The sequence below is a fragment of the Podarcis raffonei genome, chromosome 9 (genome assembly GCF_027172205.1).
Source record: "Podarcis raffonei isolate rPodRaf1 chromosome 9, rPodRaf1.pri, whole genome shotgun sequence".
In the NCBI taxonomy this organism is placed as follows: Eukaryota; Metazoa; Chordata; class Lepidosauria; order Squamata; family Lacertidae; genus Podarcis; species Podarcis raffonei.
In genome coordinates, this window is record NC_070610.1 from 68821499 (window position 1) to 68842800 (window position 21302).

Genomic DNA, 21302 nt, shown 5'->3' on the forward strand with positions numbered 1-21302 from the left:
TTGTGGCCGTCTAAAAGATGGTGATGGACTACAGCCCCCAGAGTCTGAGCCAGCCTGGTTGATGGCCAGGGATGGTGAGAATCATAGTCCAGCAACAGCTGGAGAGCCCCAGGTTATCCACCCCTGTTACACTGAGCCAGGCCATTGGCCAGTCTAACCCAGTGTTGTCTATTCTCATTGGCAGTTGCTCACTGATGCCTTGGACAGAACTCCTCATAGGAAATATGAGGCACAGATCTGACTTTTAAAAAATAAATAAATAAAATGAACGTTGTTGGACCCGAGGAACAGACATACAGACAGGAGGAAGAGTTGTACACATGGCCAAAGCTTTGCTGTTTCTCTAGGCAGCTGTTACCCCAGCTAAAAATACAAGTTGCTTTCAAGCAACATCTTTCTTTGACTGAGAACAGCTACAAAGAGCAAAAACAGCCCCATCTTCTTGTGTGGTTCTCCTTCATGCATCCTTCAGTTTCTGACTAGCCATAATGGCTATGTTCTCCCTCCACTATTGCAGGCAGTAGGCCTCTGAATATCAGTTGCCATGAACATCTGGTTGGCCACAGTGAAACCAGGATGGTTGTTTTTTAAAGGCTGGTTTAGCTGTTCATATTTTTTTGCCAATGCATTTGTCCTTACTTCCTTAGCTTGAAAGGATAGCTGGTTTTAAGGAGCAAGTCTTCCCAGTCAAGGAAGGATTCCAAGCCCTCCGGGGGATAATTAATTCGGTAAGTATGTTGGAAAGCACATATTTTTCATGTACTAAGGTGGTGAAATCTTATTTACTTTTGTGGCATCGTCTTCCATGCGAAATATTAAGCTGGCTGAGCTTTCTCTAGCCTGAGTGCTTTGTTGCAGATTGATGTGGCTTCCACAGATCTGATCTCTCAGGCAGGGATGGCTAAACTGCATCCTTCCAGATGTTTTTGGACTAACACTCCCCATTCTCCCTCAACATTGACCACAGCAGCTGGGGCAGCCTGGGATTTGAAGTCCAGCAACACACGTCAACTGTCCCTGCTCTCTGAGCTGCTAGGTACCACATAAGGCCCCAGACTGAATAGAGAGGAGTATTTCTCTCTCGATGGATTGCTGAACTGTGGCTCCAGAGTCCAGTGTGAGAATTTAATCCTGCCCAAGTTGGGAGGGAAGAAAAAAAGGATTGCCATGCCACTGAAACTTGCTGCTTCTGTCTGTTGCATAATCCAGGATGAATATGAGAGATCTCCTCTTTTTTATCTTACACAGGCAGCAATAAAAGTGCTAGTGTCAGATGCTGGGTGGTGGTTGCTCGTGAGTAACCAGGCAGGACTCCGACCTGTCTTTTACAGGTTTTATTGTGCAAACTATTTACAGTGCAGATACACAAGGTTCACGTCCATCTTAGTCACTTGCAGAATCCGGGAGTGGCCCCTTTCGGTTCCCCCCCACACATAAGAACTTAGACACCCCAAACCTCGGCCTCCCCTCCTTGCGTTTCCCCTCTCTCCGCAAACTGGGCGATTGAAGTGGCGTGTGTGCCTCCTGGCCAACTGGGCTAGGTAAGGGGCTTGGGCTCTCAGCAGCATCTTCGAGCCCTCTCCTCGCTTGGCTGACCCCTTCCCTCTCTTCTCCACTGGAGGTGTGGCTTTTCCCACCGCTGGACGAGGAACTGCTCCTCAGAAGTTTCTGCGGCTCCCTGTATCCCAACGGCGTCCCTGCCTCCCTCCCCTGTTTCGATGGCAGTCCCCTGACAGCTAGCACCTTTGCAAAGCTAAGCAGGATCTGGTCCGGTTTCAAACTGGATGGGGGACCGCATGCTGAGATTCCTGCATTGCAGGGGCTAGGACTAGGTCCCTTCCTCAAGGTCCCTTCCAACTCTACAATTACACTAATGCTGTGGGATGCACCAGAGAAGCAATGGAATAGAGACCCAGCTGATGGCAACCACAAACTATTGCTTGGTAGTCGGGTTGCAAGCGGGCATGGCTTTTTCATTCCGTTCCGTATTCATCTTATGTTTCAATTCCACTGCATTATGCCTTCCATCAAGAACGATGTTATTTGTCTCGCTGTTTGCTGTGGTAAAAGGATGTAACTTACACAATTCATGGTGTAAATTACGTTGTCAATATGTTACTCCACTCCATTCATTTCAGTCAAAGGAAATGCAATGCATTTTAAAGCTGAGGCCATTGTTCTTCAGTGTCTGAGAGCTAGATTTCTCTAACCAGGGCTTGATTGTCTGTACAGCTTCATGGAATTTACAAGGAAGGTAGAAACTGGCTTGAGAATTTCAACTTTTGGTAGAGAAGCTTCTGCAACGAATGTAAGGTCATGCAAAGTACAGTCGTACCTTGGTTCTCGAACACCTTGGTACTTGTACATTTTGGCTCCCGAACGCCGAAAACCCAGAAGTGAATGTTCCGGTTTCCAAACGTTTTTCGGAAGCCGAACGTCCAGCGCTGCTTCCGCTTGAGTGCGGAAGCTCCTGCAGCTAATTGGAAGCCACGCCTTGGTTTTTGAACGGTTTCGGGAGCCGAAAGGACTTCCGGAACTCATTGTATAAGCAATAATAACTGTATAAGCAATCTTTGCATATGTTTACTCAGTAGATTGTATTTGGCTTCCACTAGTTTTTGGGGGTTGACGAGATCTGAAGCTGCAGTTGAAGAGGTCTGGGAGTTCACGTTTGACCAGTCCGTCGATACATGAAAACAAATCCATTCACACCCAAATATGAGCCAATAGTTGGATCTGGTGCTGCCCTCTGCCTCTGAATACCCATTGTCATAAATTGCAAGTGAGGAGAGCCTTCTTGTATGGAGGTCTTGCTTCTGGGCTCCCGGCAGGCCACTGTGAGAACAGGGTGTCAGGATTCACAGAATGCTGTGTGAGTCTGCAGGCTTGAGTTTGCTAGCTGATGCAATCAGCCAGCAATACTTTCTATGGAAGTGCTGAGTCAGAAAGACTCAGCAGTAATGTGCTGTCAGTTGATTGGCTGTCCTTGGTTTAAAAGGGAAACCTGTCCAGCAGTAAGTGTGGTGGTGTAGAAGAATGTGGTCAGAGAGAGAGAGAGAGAGAGAGAGAGAGAGAGAGAGAGAGAAAGGTTTGTTAGCCAGAGAAAGGTTTTTTAGCCTGTAGATATTTGTATATATAAAGGTAAAGGGACCCCTTACCATTAGGTCCAGTTGTGACCGACTCTGGGGTTGCGGTGCTCATCTCGCTTTACTGGCCAAGGGAGCCAGCGTACAGCTTTTGGGTCATGTGGCCAGCATGACTAAGCCGCTTCTGGCAAACCAGAGCAGTGCACGGAAACGCCATTTACCTTCCCGCTGGGGTGGTACCTATTTATCTACTTGCACTTTGACATGCTTTCGAACTGCTAGGTTGGCAGGAGCTGGGACCGAGCAACGGGAGTTCACCCCGTCACAGGGATTTGAACCACCAACCTTCTGATTGGCAAGTCCTAGGCTCTGTGGTTTAACCTACAGCGCCACCCACGTCCCTACTGGCCGCAGTAGTGGCATACATAAATAACCTTTTTTGACACTTGGGAATTTCAGTCTGAATTCTCCCCAACAGAAAGGACTCTGGTCTTTCTTGGGAAAGTACTTTTAAACATTTTTCTTAATTCGTTATGGATCATTTCCCAATACACTTTTACCCTTTTACAAGTCCTCCGCATATGCAACCTCTTTGGATCTCCAGCACTTACCTGATTCAGTCTTGTTGCTTTTCTTTTCTTCTTATGACTTACTTCTGAGATGATATGCATAGGATTTGGCTTGCAAATAAAAAAAGAACTGGGACAAAGTTTTAGTGGGTTCCCCCCCTCCCATAATCACACTGTATGTGTTAATTAGCATATAGACGCCAGAATTTCTGTGTTATCACTAACTACTGTGGCTGCTGTTCTGCGTATTCTCTGCTTCACTTCCCCCCTGACCTCACTGTTTGCAATCCTCCATTCCCCTCAAGCCATGCTCATATATACGAGTAACTGAGGATAACACTTTATGCGCCAGAGGAAGTGGGGCTGCGCTCTGCAAAAGCTTATGCCATCATGCATTTGTTAGCCTTTTAAAGTGTCGCAAGCCTCTTGTTTGTTTCGGCTGCGACAGCCTAACAGGGCTGCTCCTCTGGGAATTGTGTAAAGTTAAACAACGTACGAGATCTGTGTGCAATCCTCTTCCGCTATAAGCCTGCCAGTGAACTTTTGCAAGCTTTTCTTGCGCTGTTAACGTCTCCCAACTTTGCAAAGCATCTAAATGAACGAAAGGCTTGTCAGAACCCATCAATCCGAGAGGGAAGTCTAGTGGCTTAAGAAGAAACGCTGAAGGCAACTTAGTTATCCGATCAGTAATGGTTTACTGATCTAGTTTGGCTGATAATTATCTGGAAGTATGGCTTCCTGAGCAAGCGGAATAAATGCTCTGGCAATGTGAAAATTCAGGGCTCACGAGTGTATAAGTTTCCCTTGCTTTCCTGCAGAGCCATCTTTCATTGCAGATACTATGCCCTTCTAAAAAATGTTCTTTGGAAGCAACCTGCTTAGCGTAGAAGAGAAGTGTAGGAATTGCATGTATATCAGATGCATATCATGAGCATGAATTGTGGGAGGCTGCAATCTATTCTCAAAATGCATCAAAATGAGCACAGCCAGTGTGGCGTCCTGGGCAGAATGCTGGGCTTTGACTCAGCTGATTTGGGTTCAAATCCCTGTTTGGCCACAAATCTCGTTAGGCAGAAAGATAATAATTGTCCTGCCTGAGAAAAAGGGGTGGTGGAGGAGAAACGATGTGGAGACCTTGTGAACTGCTCGGAGGAAAAATGCAATTCAAAGACTTTTTTTGGCATGGCTTTTTCATGAGTAGAGGCAAAGGCCAAACAGTAGTGGTTGGGCGTTTTGTGTGTGTTTTGCAATACGTTTGTTTTGAGAGAAGACTCTCCATGAAGCATGAAATGTGAGTTGGATTTCTAGCTGGGTGGTGGCCCTGGGTATTTCTTAGCTCCCGGGACTAGGAAAAGCCAAATAAGTTATGCAAAACATGTGGCATGATCTGCCCTATCCTGTAGGGTGCAACTCTGTGCACATGCAAGTATCTCCATAGGGAATATATATGTATATGTATGCTTTTTATTAGCTGATTATTACAACACAAACACATACAATGAACAGACCTTAAAAAAAATACAGATACAAAAAAATAATAAACGTATGTCCATATTTCAATTCTTTTTTATTTTATTTTATTTTATTAAGTTTCCCATTTTAACAATCCAATCCAATCACATTGAATGTTCCAAATTATACAAATACATATCAACTAGTCCAAATATTCTGCCTAAATTATCATTTTTTTGTTGGGTATTTCAATTCTTATTCTTTTCTAATTGGCTTCCTTCATCCTCAACGCGGGTCTAATTTCATATTTGGTAAACCATTTCTTTCTCATTTCCTTTGCCCTACTTTTATCTACATTTTATACTTTCACACCATATTTCGTTTTGCAGAAATTACTCAAAGCAAGTCCAGGTATTGATTTTAGGACACTGCTTTTTTAGGTAATCTCTATATTTTCCCCATTCTTTTTGGAATTTTTGTTTAGATTGTCCCCTAATTGTATCCGTCATTTTGGCCAATTCAAGGTAGTCAAATAATTTCTCTTGCCACTCTTTTTGTTTGTTTGTTGGTACTATCTCTTTTTTCCATATTTTTTTTTTTTTGCAGTTAAGATTCTTGTTGCTGATGTTGCATACAGGAATATTCTCTTATTTACACTTGCAATGTTGGAGTCTAATATGCCCAGCGGAAAAGCTTCTGGGATTTTTTTTTATTATAAAGGTTTGTTTAAATATTTTCTTCAGCTCTTCATATAATAATAATAATAATAAATTTTATTTATATTCCGCCCTCCCCAGCCGAAGCCGGGCTCAGGGCGGCTAACAACAATAAAACAATACAAAAATACAACACAAACAACACTCTAAAATCATTCATTATAAAATTAATTAAATATACCATATCCCAGAAGCTCTTAATTTTATTACAGGTCCACCACATGTGTAGCAGCGTCCCCTCTGCTTGATTACACCTCCAACACATTTTGGATTTTGTTTTATACATTTTAAATATTTTGCTAGGTGTTATGTTCCATCTATAAAACATCTCTAGAAAATTTTCCTTTATGGCGTCGCCATAGGGAATCTCTTGCGTCTTCACCCTTGTCAGCCACACATTCCTTGCGCTGGGTGTGCTGCTTTGCCATCAGAAGAAATGGCTAAATATGCCAATTTTGGTTCCTCTCGGTTTCACGCTTCTCCAATCTTAAGTTCATTTTTCCACATTTCCACATCAGCTTGTGTTTTCTCCCCCTACCCCCCAAAAAAATTCTGCTGAAAATTCACCTGCATTTTAGTGAGAATTTCTCCTCCTGTATACATATTTATATGCAATTTTACTAGTTACAAGTTTTAGATAGTGAGTATTTTTTTTTTTAAGGGACACGGGTGGCGCTGTGGGTTAAACCACAGAGCCTAGGACTTGCTGATCAGAAGGTCGGCAGTTCGAATCTCCATGAAAGGGTGAGTTCCTGTTGCTCGGTCCCTGCTCCTGCCAACCTAGTAGTTCGAAAGCACATCAAAGTGCAAGCAGATAATTAGGTGCCACTCTGGCGGGAAGGTAAACGGCGTTTCCATGCACTGCTCTGGTTCGCCAGAAGCGGCTTAATCATGCTGGCCACATGACCCGGAAGCTGTACGCCGGCTCCCTCGGCCAATAAAGCGAGATGAGCACCGCAACCCCAGAGTCAGTCACGACTGGACCTAATGGTCAGCGGTCCCTTTACCTTTTAGTTTTTTTTTAAAAAAAAGTTTATGTCAATTGTATTATCTGCTTTAAATTTTGTTATCTTGTCTGGTGTTGCTGTGGTCTAAGGACTAAGGCAAAGAAAGTTGAGTCTGGTCAATGCGCTCAGGTCCATGCAGATCTTGCTTCATTGTGGGAGAGCATCATGGGGAAAGTGGCTTCAGCATGGCTTGTGTGTGTGTGTGTTTGTGTGTGTGTGGTTTGAAGCAGTTCAACTCTCTGCATTTGTGGTATCTGCACACATCCTGTTACTAGGTAGGAGAGCAGTCACAGGAAGTGGCCTTGATGTGGGCTGGTGTGTTCATCATTTTGATCCTTCTGTACAAGCAGCTCAGCTCTCTCCTCGAAGTATCATTTTTCTTCCTCTCTCATCATATACCAGAACCTGGGACCATGCAAAGAGGCTGAATATTGGACAATTCAGGACAGGCAAAAGAAAGCACTTGTTCACACAGTGCACAGTTAAAACTATGGAATTTCCTCTCACAAGAGGTTGTGATAGCCACCAACTTGGATGCAGTGTTAGAAACTCAGATATCTAAGTTAGGCACCAAATGGCTCCTTGAACCAGGGTTACAGTCGCCCAAAACAGAATGCCTAGTTGCCATTTCGGGGCCAGATGTCACAAAAGTAAGACTTTTCAATGCAATTTTTGGGTTCCTGAAATTTGTTCGGAGTGTGCAGACAAAATATAGTGGTACCTCGGGTTAAGTACTTAATTCGTTCCGGAGGTCTGTTCTTAACCTAAAACTGTTCTTAACCTGAAGCACCACTTTAGCTAATGGGGCCTCCTTCTGCTGCTGTGCCGCCGGAGCACGATTTCTGTTCTCATCCTGAAGCAAAGTTCTTAACCCGAGGTACTATTACTGGGTTAGCGGAGTCTGTAACCTGAAACGTCTGTAACCTGAGGTACCACACAGTGGTACCTCTGGTTGTGAATGGGATCCGTTCCAGAGGCTGGTTCGCAACATTAAAAGAGCACACCCTGAAGTGCCGTATCTGTGCAGGTGCGCGATTTGGTGCTTGTGCGCATGTGCAAAGCACAATTTAGCGCTTCTGTGCATGCGCAAGTGGTGAAACCCGGAAGTAACCCTTTCCGGTACTTCCAGGTCGTTGCGGGACGTAACCTGAAAGAACGTAACATGAAGCAAACGTAACATGAGGTAGGGCTGTATCACAGACAGAATTCTACAGGATGTGTGTGAAAACAGCAAAGGTCTGAGGTTCCCCAGGCATGCACCTCCAGATGGTGGAGACTTTTCCTGGTGTCCGGGAAACTTCACTCAGTCCCAAGTGACTGATTGTTGTTGTTGTTTAGTCATTTAGTCGTGTCCAACTCTTCGTGGCCCCATGGACCAGAGCACGCCAGGCACTCCTGTCTTCCACTGCCTCCCGCAGTTTGCTGGTAGCTTCGAGAACACTGTCCAACCACCTCGTCCTCTGTCGCCCCCTTCTCCTTGTGCCCTCCATCTTTCCCAGCACCAGGGTCTTTTCCAGGGAGTCTTCTTCTCTCATGAGGTGGCCAAAGTATTGGAGTCTCAGCTTCAGGATCTGTCCTTCCAGTGAGCACTCAGGGCTGATTTCCTTAAGAATGGACCGGTTTGATCTTCTTGCAGTCCATGGGACTCTCAAGAGTCTCCTCCAGAACCATAATTCAAAAGCATCAATTCTTTGGTGATCAGCCTTCTTTTTGGTCCAGCTCTAGTGCAAAATGTGCCTGGCCAATTTTGAACACTGCTTGGATGCCTTTAAAAGAGAATTATACAAAGGAAGAAAGCTGCTATGAACTATTAGCCATGACGGCTATGTTTGCCTCCACTTTTGAAGACAGTATGCCTCTGAACACCAGTTATTGAGAGTCACGAGTGGGAAGAGTGCTCTCGCACTCAGGCCCATCTCGTGGGCTTCCCATTGACCGCTATGAGACCAGGAGCTTTGACTAGATTGGCCTTTGTTCTTATGTTCCCATGTTGAGTGTGGAGAGAGGCTTGGAGAAGTCAAGGCTTTTGCTACAGTGCAACCTTTGCTGTTTCAAGAGCGATAGAGGTGAACAGCCAGCAGGATGTTTGCTCCACGTTGCTCCCCATGCTGTGTCAAAACTTTCCTGCCCTGCTGTTTTGTACAATCACCTGCTCTGGGTGCAACTAAGCAGAAAACACAGAGGGTTTTCCCCCCGTTTCCTTTGCAAGAGGCTAGAAAAGAGAAGTGCCACCCAGCCGCTGTGTATCTGAAGCCTGGCCCCGTGTGCCACTTTTTTTCCTTTGCAAGAACAGAATCCATTTACAGGGAGCATCTGATTACCAATTACGAGCCTCCTTAATAGGAACATTTCCTGCAAGAGGAAGAAATATGCTTGGCTTTGTGTGCTGGGCAGCCAGGAAGCGAGTCATTAAATGCTTAAGTGGAAGAAGAAGAAGAAGAAGAAGTTTGGAGGAGAAGGAAGGGAGGCATGAAGTGAGCATGGAGGAAAATTATTCCGATTATATCACTCTCTCCTCTAATTCACACGGATAGCCTAACGCTGGAGCTGCACTTGCTGTGAGATTTAGAACAAACATGTTAAGAGGTTTCTGCTCATGCAGCTGAAATGCGAGAGGAGCAGAGAGCTACTGGGGAGGTGAATGGCTGTGTGGAGTTGTTAAAGGGGCTCAATGGCCTGGAAGGGGAATATTTCTCTGTCCTCCTACCCTTCACTACCGCACAGGGCTTAATTTGACATCCCCTGACATATTACAAATCGTATAATGTCCTGGTGCACAGAGGGCTGCTCCCTAAGCAGCAACTTAACTGATAAGGTCCCAGGTTCGCTCCCTCCCCGCCCCTTCTTCTGCTTGCCTCTGCACGGTTTGGCTTATGATTTCGATTTGACTCGTCAGATACCACTAAACTGCTATTGGTTGCATTACATAACTGATACGGTAAACGCTCTTAACAAACTACAAACTACAGAGCATTGCTCTCGGCCTCTGTTCCCTACTCTCTCTCTTTTTTTAAAAAAAAATTATTTTCACAATTACAGTGGTACCTCGGGTTACATACGCTTCAGGTTACATACACTTCAGGCTACAGACACCGCTAACCCAGAAATAGTACTTCGGGTTAAGAACTTTGCTTCAGGATGAGAACAGAAATCGTGCTCCAGTGGCATGGCGGCAGCAGGAGGCCCCATTAGCTAAAGTGGTGCTTCAGGTTAAGAACAGTTTCAGGTTAAGAACGGACCTCCGGAACGAATTAAGTACTTAACCCAAGGTACCACTGTAAACATTATCATCACATAAGTATAAAAGAATAAACCACAACAAATAAAAAAATAGAAAAGAAAACATTTTCACACAGTATTAAATCCACGTTTTAGGATTACTCAGATCCTTCGGCTTCCCTCCATTCCCTTGCCTGCTTCTTTTATATTATCTTAATTTGTACATGTCAATAATTTCCTTATCTTTAATTTTGCCCCGTTAGCATACACTGAGTGCCTTCCTCTTCAAAGTTAAACAAATACAGTGGTACCTTGGTTCTCAAACTTAATCCATTCTGGGAGTCCGTTCCAAAACCAAAGCATTCCAAAACCAAGGTGAGCTTTCCCTTAGAAAGTAATGCAAAAAGGATCGATCTGTTTCAGATTTTTTAAAAAACCCCTAAAACAAAATTAACATGAATTTTGCTATCTTACGAGGCCATTGATCCATAAAATGAAAGCAATAAACAGTGTACTGTACTATAAAATAAATAAAACAGCATTGTAGATGATGAAAATTAAAATTATTATTTTTTCTTGCCTGCACTGATGATAGTCATTGTTTGGATGGGAGGGCTTTTATCCATTTCTGCAGTCACACAATCAATCAATCAGTAGCTGAACTGGGATCCACATAATCACAAAAACAAATTAACTGAAAAAGCCTCAAAACAAAAAACGCAAAATTAATAGCAAAAACAAAAGCACCAAATATAAGCCCCAAATATCACCTCAGAACACTGCAATTGGAAACGGAAGGCTTCAATTATAATGGGAGGACGCAAATTATCAGCGCAACAGGAAACACAGGGGGATGCAAAACGGAGCATGTTCTGCTTCCGAAAAAAACGTTCGAAAACCGAAACATCTACTTCTGGTTTTGCAGTGTTCGGGTTCCAAGTTGTTCATGAACTAACCTGTTCGAAAACCGAGGTACCACTGTACAACCATCCAGGCTTTAACCCAGGGGTGGGGAATCTGTGACCCTCTGCATTCTGTTGGACCACAGCTACCATTGTCTCTAACCATTGGCTATGATAGCTGGAGCTGATGGGAGTTTGAGTCCAACAATATATGGGGAGTCAAATGTCCCCCACCTTGCTTTAGCTCCTGTGTCAGTTTCCCTCCCTTCTAGCATTTCAGCAGTTAAGCACTGGGTTGCAGCCTTTCCTTGTTTATCCTCCAGGCATGCCTCTGTCTTAGTTGTGTTCCACAGAGTTTCTCTCTGGACTTATTGATCCAGAGTCACACACACAGACACACACACACACACACACACACACACACACACACACACAACCAGCTCTAAAATTGAGGAGTGAAGCTTTCAATCTGATCAGACTGTCATTCTGTACTTTCATATCATAGACTTATCATACATCAGTGTACGATGTTAAAACATAAAACACCCTTAAAAACCTAACAAGTGACTGGCAAATTGAAAATGAAACAGCTGCAAAGGCCTGCTAGCCTGTTGGGGGCTGATCCTTAGACCTTTTGCATATAAAAGCATGCAGTTTACCGCTCGGCTGCACTTCCCTATTCCGCCTAGAAACGTCTTTTTGCAAAAGCTGTCACAGAAAAGTAGTGCCGTAAAGTTATTTTTATTGTTTTTAGTTTGTAAAATCTATATACTGCTTTAAAAAAAATCAAAGTTTTTTACAAAAAGAATAAAACAACAACATTGTCAATTGAAAAAAACGGCTATTTGAAATGTTCAAAATATAATTAAAATTAGCGAGAAGCTAAAACCAGATTAAAGCATGCAGGCATTCTACATATCTGGATTGGCTTGCCCTAAACAAAAATGTATTTAGAAGGCACCAAAAAGAATACAGTGCCAGCTGTCAAGTGGCAGGGAGTTCCAAAGTGCAGATGCTGCCGCACTAAATGATTGATTTTGAACAAATGTGGAACGAGTGGCACCTGTAACAGTTCTAGCTCTGCACTGTCACATATTTTTGCAAACCAGCTCTTTATCAGTTCCTCTTTCCCCCTCCCTTTAAAGCACACTTCTCTTTTAAATTGTTCTTTTTTGTGGTTTCCTAAGCCGGGTTCTATTGGCCTGCTTTGCATGACATGGTAAGTGAAACCATGTGCAAAATAGCAGGCTCCTAGAGAGAAGCTCACAGACTCTTTGCTCCTTCCCCAGTCGATTTTTGTTGTTTCGCCTTGTGTTGAGTTTTAGATTGTAAGCTCCTTGGGAACGGGGACCTCTCTGAAGCACCGTTTTCATGGGTTGCATGCTGAATAAACAGCAATAACGAAAGAAGTTGTTGTGGTTCAAATGTGCGTTGCAGCAACCCCTGAGAAACTAGCCAGGCAGAGTGGAGGGCAGAGAGAGAGAGAGAGAGAGAAAGAGAAAGAGAAAGAAAGAAAGAGAGGGAGGGAGGGAGGGAGGGAGGGAGGGAGAAATAGCTCTCTCTTTAAAATTCTGGCTTCACCAGCAGAAATTCTAGCACCCACTCAGCAGGCGAAAACAACTGCTGAGAGAGCGAGCGCACCAGCCAGCTGGCAAACCCAATAGTGTGATGTTTCTGCTGTTCCTTGTGGTTTGTTTTTTCGTGTGGGCCTTGAGTGACTCCTGGATTGCTTCCTCGTTAAGTGAATAATGGGGTGGGACTTTGTCTTCCTCTCGCCCTCTCTTTTGTTCCACTTCATTAGTGCGCTATCTTGACGTAACCTCAGGAAGCAGCTCTGATGGCCTTGGTCCCCTCTGAGGCTACAGATGTTTCGGAGGAGGTCAAAGAAGACCCTGAGGATTATCCTGATCTCGGCTGCTTTCATTTATCGGCCATATTTGCAATCCATTTTCTCCTTGGTGCCGCTGATGCCCCGTTGGAGACTTTGAACGGTGCCCCATTACCATTATTTGTGGGGGGGACGACGACAAGACTTTAGAACCACCTTACCCCAAAATGGCAACTACATGTTCTGTTTTGATGACTGTGACCTTGAAAAATGTAAGTGGAGAGGGATGGAATGAGCTAACCTGGAAATACTGTTAGGAGATGCTGCAACATTTTGTTGCATGCCCATCTTGTTTTAAACTGTTCTTTCTCTGAGAACTTCAGAGCAGTTTATATGCTCTCAGCAGGGCTCCCATCCAAGCAACTTCCAGGGTCAACCCTGCTTAGCTTCGTAGAAGTAGAACGGTGTCCCTGATGCGTTTGCTGCTGTCACGACCCGCTCTGACCTTCTGAGAAACCTCAAGGCTGTTTCTGTCAATATATAAAGAAAAATGAATGATATAAAGTCTGAATCATCCTAATCGGCTGTTTCTTGTACTGGTTTCTATCCCATTAATACCCAATGGAATTTTGCATAATGGTGTTCATAGTAACAAATAGGGGGAAAAAATAACCACATCTGCATATTATTGGCCTCACACTCCCTTGAAAACATTGCCAGTCCTTGAATCATAGTATGGAGCGAGAAAACCATTAATGCAATTTGTGTGTGTGGTTTTGTTTTGCTCTTTTATTGACTCAGGGTTCTGCAAGGTAAATTTTGCAGCCAGCGTGCACAAATTTGGCAAGCATCGCAAGAGCAGGCCGAACACTGGGCTTGCTAAGATTTACATTAAGTAAGTCTTGTGCGTGGACCGCTGTGCTAGAATATAATGGCAAACTGCTTTAATTTTGTTTTAACAACTAACGGCATATACATTTGATTTCAAAAATAAAAATAAAGAAACGTATTTGTTTTTAGAAAACTTGTACATTTGCTATCCTGTGCACTGTCATGCTTTGGCAGGATTTAAGCAGCCTAGCTCTCAGGAAGGTTGCAGTTTGAGAGAGAGAGAGAGAAAGAACAATACCTTTTCTGGCACCGTGGGAATACTGGATGAAATAATGTCTTTAACTGTAACTCCTTTTAGATGCATCTAACTGTAATTGTTTTTAGAATGCTTTGGCCTGTATAAAATTAAATTAATTACTGACACGCTTGCAACCCTGGGCTCCTTCAGAAGGAAAGGGTGGGATGTAAATTCAGTTAATTAATCATCATCATCATCATCCACAGCAAAGAGCAGTGAATGGTGTACATTTAGGAAATGTAAGTGAAATCTTCCTATTGCTTTTAAAGCTGTGACATTCTGTGTATTCCACATGCGCGCTGGATATTGATAGAGAGCTTTTAATCTGGGAATAACTCCATTGCTGCCCTTTCTTTTTACACAAGTAAGCAATTGCCTCGTTGCGTTCATGGTTTTCCTTGGATCAAAATGATCTGAAATCTGACCCTTGAACTTGTTTTTTCTTCCTTTCTGGGGGCGGGGGAGGAGAGATCCAGCTGTTCTGAAGGCCTGCCCAGAATCCTGAACTCTGTTTGCCATTTCACGGGAGGAACAGATGCCAGGAGAGTTATGATTTATGGTAGCAGCAGCTGCCAAAATCCTTTGAACTGTGTGCAAGGGCTAAGCGAAATCAAAGGATGCTGTGAAACGAATTGATGCTTAGCATATTTTGCTAATTGTCAATGTATAGAGTGTGTTGATAAAAAAAATAAAAATCCATCCTGGATATGTTAGTTTATACCTGGCTCTCCCACGCTTGGTTATGAGCTGGAAATGGGTTCAAACAGCCTTTTACTAAAACCCATTCCTGCATAAATGGGTCTGGTGGAAGTAAGATATCACTTGGGCCCTCTATATGCTAGCCTGTATACTGTACTGTGTACTGCAGCTCACGCCGACTTTTTATTGGGATAGCTTTTATTGGGATAGAGGCAGCGTGGTGTAGTGGTTAAAAGCGGTAGACTCGTAATCTGGTGAACCGGGTTCGCTTCCCCGCTCCTCCCCATGCAGCTGCTGGGTGACCTTGGGTCAGTCACACTTCTCTGAAGTCTCTCAGCCCCACTCACCTCACAGAGTGTTTGTTGTGGGGGAGGAAGGGAAAGGAGAATGTTAGCCGCTTTGAGACTCCTTCGGGTAGTGATAAAGCGGGATATCAAATCCAAACTCTTCTTCTTCTAGCTGGGCTTGTTGGTTTCTGAATGTCTGGTGTAGATTTTCAGTTTCGTTGTTCTGTGTGGGACAATGACAATAAAGATTATCGTATCGTATCGTATCGTATCTACAATTCTATGATTCCCCAGTGTCAGAAGAGATCCCATATTAGGATCGCAGAGTATTGGAAACTTCCTCATACAGAGTCAGATCAAAGGTCCATTTACACTGACTGGCAGACGCTCTCTAGAATTTCTGGCAGGCGTCATTGAGTCTGAGGCCTTCTGCATGCAAGGCAGATGTTCTCCGACTGAGCTACAGCCTTTTCCAATTGCTCACCACCTGCACATATCCTGTCCTCCATTTCAACCCATTCCTATAGTCATGGGAACAGGGGCTTCCTTCTCCTGATGGTCAGAGTGGGCTTCACACCGACCTGAGGCCTCCTAAGGGACAATCTTGGGGAGAACATACAAAAAATATCTACATGGTGCCTAGGGAACAACTTGCACCTTAATATCAGCAAGACAAAGGAGATGGTGTTGGACTTTCGGAGGAAGAGAGGAGAACTAGCCACACTCTACATCGGGGAGGGCTGTGTGGAGAGAGTCTCTTCCTTTAAATTCCTAGGAGTTTATCTCAGTGAAGACCTTACTTGGAAAATCAATACAACCCAGGTGGTTAAGAAAGCCCAACAGAGACTCCATCTCCTCAGAGAATTGCGAAAGAATGATGTCAATCAACATTTGATGATCTCCTTCTACCCAGTGGCGTAGCGTGGGTTGTCAGAACCCGGGGCAAGGCAAGTAATTTGCGCCCCCTAACCCATGGATTTGCGCCCCCTAACCCTAACCCCCAGATGTTGCGCCAGGTGCGGCCGACCCCCCCTGCACCCCCACGCTACGCCACTGCTCCCATCCTCTCATAGCTGGAGGTGCCGGCGACTCAACCTGGGGGCCTTTTGCAAGGAAAGCAGCGCTCTCCCATGAAGCCACAAACTGTAGTAGACCGGCTCTTTTGAGAAGCAAGGCGGCCTCGGCTGAGGGACGTGGCTGGTCTCTGCAGGGGAAGGAAAGGAAGAGACCGCGGGGTCTTTTTCTTCCAGGCATCCGTCCAAGAAGGAGCTCCTGCCTCTGGTTTAAACCTCGCTCACCAGAAGAGTTGCAGATCCAGCCGGGGCCGTGCGCGCTTTCCTGAGCGGGAAAGCAAATGCGGGGGAAAGTCTCTTGAGAGGCGCCCTCCCTGCTCTCAGAATGGCAGGATGATGAGAGGCGCCCTCTAAGGGACAAGAGACCCGGGAAATCCACCTCCCACTGAACTGAGCTGGGGTGGGGGTGGGGGACTTAATTGGAAAGAGGATCGCAGCTTCCTCGAAGGGAGCCTTTGACCTTGAAGCTTGCTGCTGGCAGGGTGGCTTTTTGCGGTCGCCCCAATTTGGGGCGCAAATACCCGGCGACTTCGCCCCCCAACCCCCGCGAAGATGCGGCTTGGGGGGCGCGTGTGCGTTTCCACCTGACTCTCTCCCTCGCCCCCTGCCCGGAGCGTTGCAGTGAGAAAGGGAGAGTCTCCCGCTCGGCTGCCGTTGTTTATCTCCACGTGTCCGCCGCCAGAGGCAGCAGCGTCGGCGGTGGGCGGCTGTGCCTGTGCGAGCAAGTCTGTCGGCGGAGTGGTGGCGAGGTGCTGCGGCTGCCGCCGGGCCCTGGCGGTGGTGCCTCCCGGCGCACTCTGCCTGGGTGCGGCGCTCAGCGGGCTCTTCAGCTTCGGCTTCTTGGCCACGGCCCTGGTGCTACAGCCTGCGCCCGAGGTTCTTCGGAGACTCTGGAGGCGGCGAGCGCGCCCCCCAGATGTTGCGCCCGGTGCGGCCGGCCCCCCTGCACCCCCACGCTACGCCACTGCTTCTACCGGTACACAATAGAAAGTGTCCTTTCATACTGCATCACGGTGTGGTTCGCTGGTTTGACATCAACTGATAGGAAGTGCCTACAGAGGGTGGTGAATACAGCACAAGATATTATGGGCTGTCCCGTGAATCCGCTGGATGACATTGCAGAAGAAGGTTGCCTCAGGAGAGTGAGGAAAATTCTCAGGGATGATTCACACCCTAGCTGGCACTTCCTTGATCTCCTGCCCTCAGGCAGAAGATATAGAAGCATGATTAGTCGTACCAACAGGGTAAAAAACAGCTTCTATCCATGGGCTATTAGGCTGCTGAATGAAAAGATAACAACAGGGCAACTGACTTTCGGGTTTGGTGGGTGTGAGTCAGTAAACAAGGGGAATTAAGACTAAGGGAGCTGAGTGGGGGACGCTTGTGTAATCTCACTGTATTCAGGTTGTACAAGTGACAAGAAAGTATTTCAATTTCAATTCAATTCAATTCGAAGAGGTGCTCTCCGGCTAACTGGAACTAACAATGCAAATCCTGTTGCCAATGTAAGAATGACAGACAAAAGGATGTGGTTTCGATCTTTGGTTGCGTGGGAGAAGAACTGTACTCGAAAATTGCAAGAACGGATATGTTTGAGTGAGATAAAACCTTGTCAAACAAATCTGGTTGCCATAGTTGCTAGGCCTTCTTCTAGATGTGCTAAGCTATAATTGGCTTGTGAACTTCGCTTGCTGTCCAAGGTCCCTGAAGTAACCCAACAGTTCTTCCGAGTGCAGCCTGCTATAAGTTTTGCAAAGCTGGAGGGGGGAAATGGGTTTTAAGGCCATAATGAAATGTTATAAATCAGAGGTTGAGTGGGGAATTTGAACTCTGATCTTCAAGGTTTGCATCCAGGATTCCAGTCCTCCGTGCTGGTTCTTGATTTCAAAGCTCCATTCAGTTTTGTCCTTTAGCTTTTTTAAAAAATAAAATTAAAAAGGCTTTTCTTGGGTATCATTTATCGTTGGCAGTCCAGAAACTCTTGGAAAAGGGGGGGTGGGGTGGTCAGCTCTCTGCAAAGACAAAGCAGATCCTATATTTGATGCAAAACACAGGAAATAAAAAAAGATGACATCAGTTATTTTGCTCTCTCTACGTTGTTCTGTCAAGGAAGTTAACAACCGTGCTTAGATTCACAATACGATGTAAGAGGATGTTGCTGTCCGGTGATGGCCTCATCCAGCAATTGTTTTACTATGGCTTCTGTTACCTTATTTTATTTTAACATTGCTTGTGCATTTTTGTTGCTGTCTGGCAAGTGTTGGGGATGAAATTTTATTGGGCATACAATAAATATAACGTCTGTTGTTCTGAAACACACTTTCCACTCTGTAACTCAGATAAGCAAAGGCGGCTCATATTGCTTACTCTGCCCCTTTCTTCCAACTACCCCCCCTACAGAATATCCTGCCCCCCTGTGGCTCCCTATCTTCCCCGCAACTTGTTTTCCAACCCCTACCCCCACATGATTCCTACTTGCATAGGGCCTGTGTGAGATTTTCGTCCTCGGTCAGCCTGCCACAATCCTTTCTCACAGAAGAAGCATTGCTTTGACATTTTGTTGCTGAGAGTTTTGTTCCCTGAGCTGTTGAGATATTTGTGGACATTCCATAGAACTACAGCCTGTTTTAGAAGCAGGAGGATATAGTTAGCCATTCTAATAAGCAGAATGTATTTTGAGCTGCATCCACTGGAGTTGGTTTTAAAAACGCATGGAGCTCAATTCCATCCCTTCTTCCTTGATCCTGATAGAAGCACAACTGAAATATACTCAGAGTCAAGTGTAGATTTCATGCTCTTTATTCAGCTCATAGTAGTGAGGAATGGAAGTTCCCCCGAAATGTCTACTTTATATACATTATTTACACAATGGGCCCTATGTGATTGGCTAATTCTGGGATTCTCCTGTAGGCCAATCAGGTTGCGGATTCACTTCCACCTGGAGTTGGATTGGGTGGCTCCTGCGGACCAATCAGACTGCTGCATTCTGGATCCTATTGTTCTAGGACCAATCAGACTGCTGCATTCTGAATCCTATTGTTCTAGGACCAATCAGACTGCTGCATTTTGGATCCTATTCAACTCAGTACATAACAACAACTTTATTTTGATGGGATCATGTTATCTCTCGGACATTGTCATTTACTGGATAGTGAAAAGGGGCTGAGAATAGCCTATACTCAGACTAAGACCATTGTGAGTACATTAAAACAAAACAAAACAAAACAAAACAGGAAAACCTCAGCAACTTGATATATTTTGCACTGTTGCATGCGTCTGTTAAGCGTTTGCAAAGGAAATTGAAATGCAGAAACCTAGAGAGATGGTGTAATTTTGATATGCACCCAGCCGCAACAGGAATTACTGGCAAGCAAAGTGAAGTAAAAGTTTAAAGTGCTTATATTCTGTAATTACTCGTGGGAATTCTGTGTCTGATTCTGGCTTGCCGTCATCTGTATGTTAAAGTTATTTTAATCAGCAAGAATGAGTGATTGACAGGGTAGTCTGTAGTGTGTCTGGGAAACAACTCCTTTGAAAATAAGGAGCAAGTGTCTTTTGGAAGCAATTTGCTCTATTCCAGAGCAAGTGACCATGAGCTCACTTCGACCTTTGAACTCACGATGCGTTCCCACAGGTTGTGTTCATAAGTTGAAGCCAATTGGACGAAGGTAAAGGTATATTCAAGGAGACCAATGAGATGTGGCCTGGACCTGCTTCCGACCAATCATTGGTAATCAGGCCTGCTCCTATCTGCATAGTCCTGCCCCTTTATCTGCATATGCAAATGGAGCCCTATGAAAACCAGTGCTTACATAGCAAGAAAGCACAACCACTTACTCTTCTTCTGAAAAGCATTTCTTGAAATCTCTTACTTTTCTGGGATTGCAGCCTTCTCTCTAGACTGGGCTGGGATATGGTGAAATTGTCAAAGCATCACCAGTTGCCATGTCACTTGACAGCACCAACAAATCCTGAAACAAACAGGTCTTTGGGGCAAGACGAAGACTTTGGAGTTTGACCGTGAGGTGTATGAGCAGAAAGAACAAGAGAGTTTTTTGTGTACTGCAGATTTTTGAGGGGATATTTCCTGAGTCTTTTCTGGGCACCGAAGGTGGTACTGATGGCCATGGGCACCATGTTGATATTGGCAACCCCTGCTTTTACAAAACAGTTTTGCCTGTGTAATTTCTTACCCTCACAGTCTCATGGCAGTCTAATTTAAACCAACTCCCTTTCACAGGGGGCCTATCTGGTTGCTTTTTACTGGTCTTCAAGCATTTAGTGAATACCATCTTATTTTGATGGGCCTTCAATATTGGTTACATCCGGCCCCCGTTTGGTAGTGCTTTAAATAACTCTTTTACTGTTGAGGGTGCTGGTTTTGCTCATGTTTTTTTCTGTTTCTGTTTGGGATTGATATATAATATATGTTTCTTTTACATTCTGTTTGTCGTTCCCCACCCACAACCCAGTTCTTGATCTTTGCTGTTTTCCTTGCCAGTGATAACGAGAAGGAAAATACCTGTATCAATTCCAGGTTGCTGTAGATTGGGAGCTTGAGCTATAGGTGTGTTGTGGAAGTGACTGGGGAGTGTGTGTCTTTGGATCTTGGGGATCCAAGGCTGTCCCCTACTCTCAGCAACATCCCTTGGGGATGTTGTTGTTGTTGTTTAGTTGTTTAGTCGTGTCCGACTCTTTGTGACCCCATGGACCAGAGCACGCCAGGCACTTCTGTCTTCCACTGCCTCCTGCAGTTTGGTCAAACTCATAGTGGTAGCTTCAAGAACACTGTCCAACCATCTCGTACTCTGTCATCCCCTTCTCCTTGTGCCCTCAATCTTTCGCAACATCAGGGTCTTTTCAAGGGAGTCTTCTCTTCTCATGAGGAGGCCAAAGTATTGGCGCCTCAGCTTCAGGATCTGTCCTTCCAGTGAGCATTCAGGGCTGATTTCCTTCAGAATGGAGAGGTTTGATCTTCTTGCAGTCCATGGGACTCTCAAGAGTCTCCTCCAACACCATAATTCAAAACCTCCTTATAATACCCCTTCTGGCATTATTATAATTAACTGTGTATATTTATAATTTTGTATTATAATTAATTAAATTTGTACACTGCCCTTCCCCCGAAGGTCACAGGGCAGTTTGCAACATAACAATACAAAATGAGGACGTGAAATGCATAATAAAACAAAAACAAACCATTAACTGTCTCTCCCACAAACACATTTGGAAAGCCGTATTTTTATTTTTTTTAATGTATTAAAGATTTCTTGGCTTACAAAAGTATGTGCAACGTCTGTTTTTTCAAGCTACATTTTTTACAGATCAGTTTCAT

At 44.8% G+C, this 21302-nt stretch overlaps 1 protein-coding gene across 1 annotated transcript in view; it reads left to right on the forward strand.

The window, feature by feature from the left end:
* ANTXR2 (ANTXR cell adhesion molecule 2) overlaps nucleotides 1–21302 on the forward strand; it is a 156687-nt gene that overhangs the window by 26672 nt on the left and 108713 nt on the right. The window contains exon 7 of the mRNA XM_053404324.1: nucleotides 648–728. Within this exon, the coding sequence (XP_053260299.1) occupies nucleotides 648–728 (81 nt within the window). The remainder of the gene's footprint in view (nucleotides 1–647; nucleotides 729–21302) is intronic.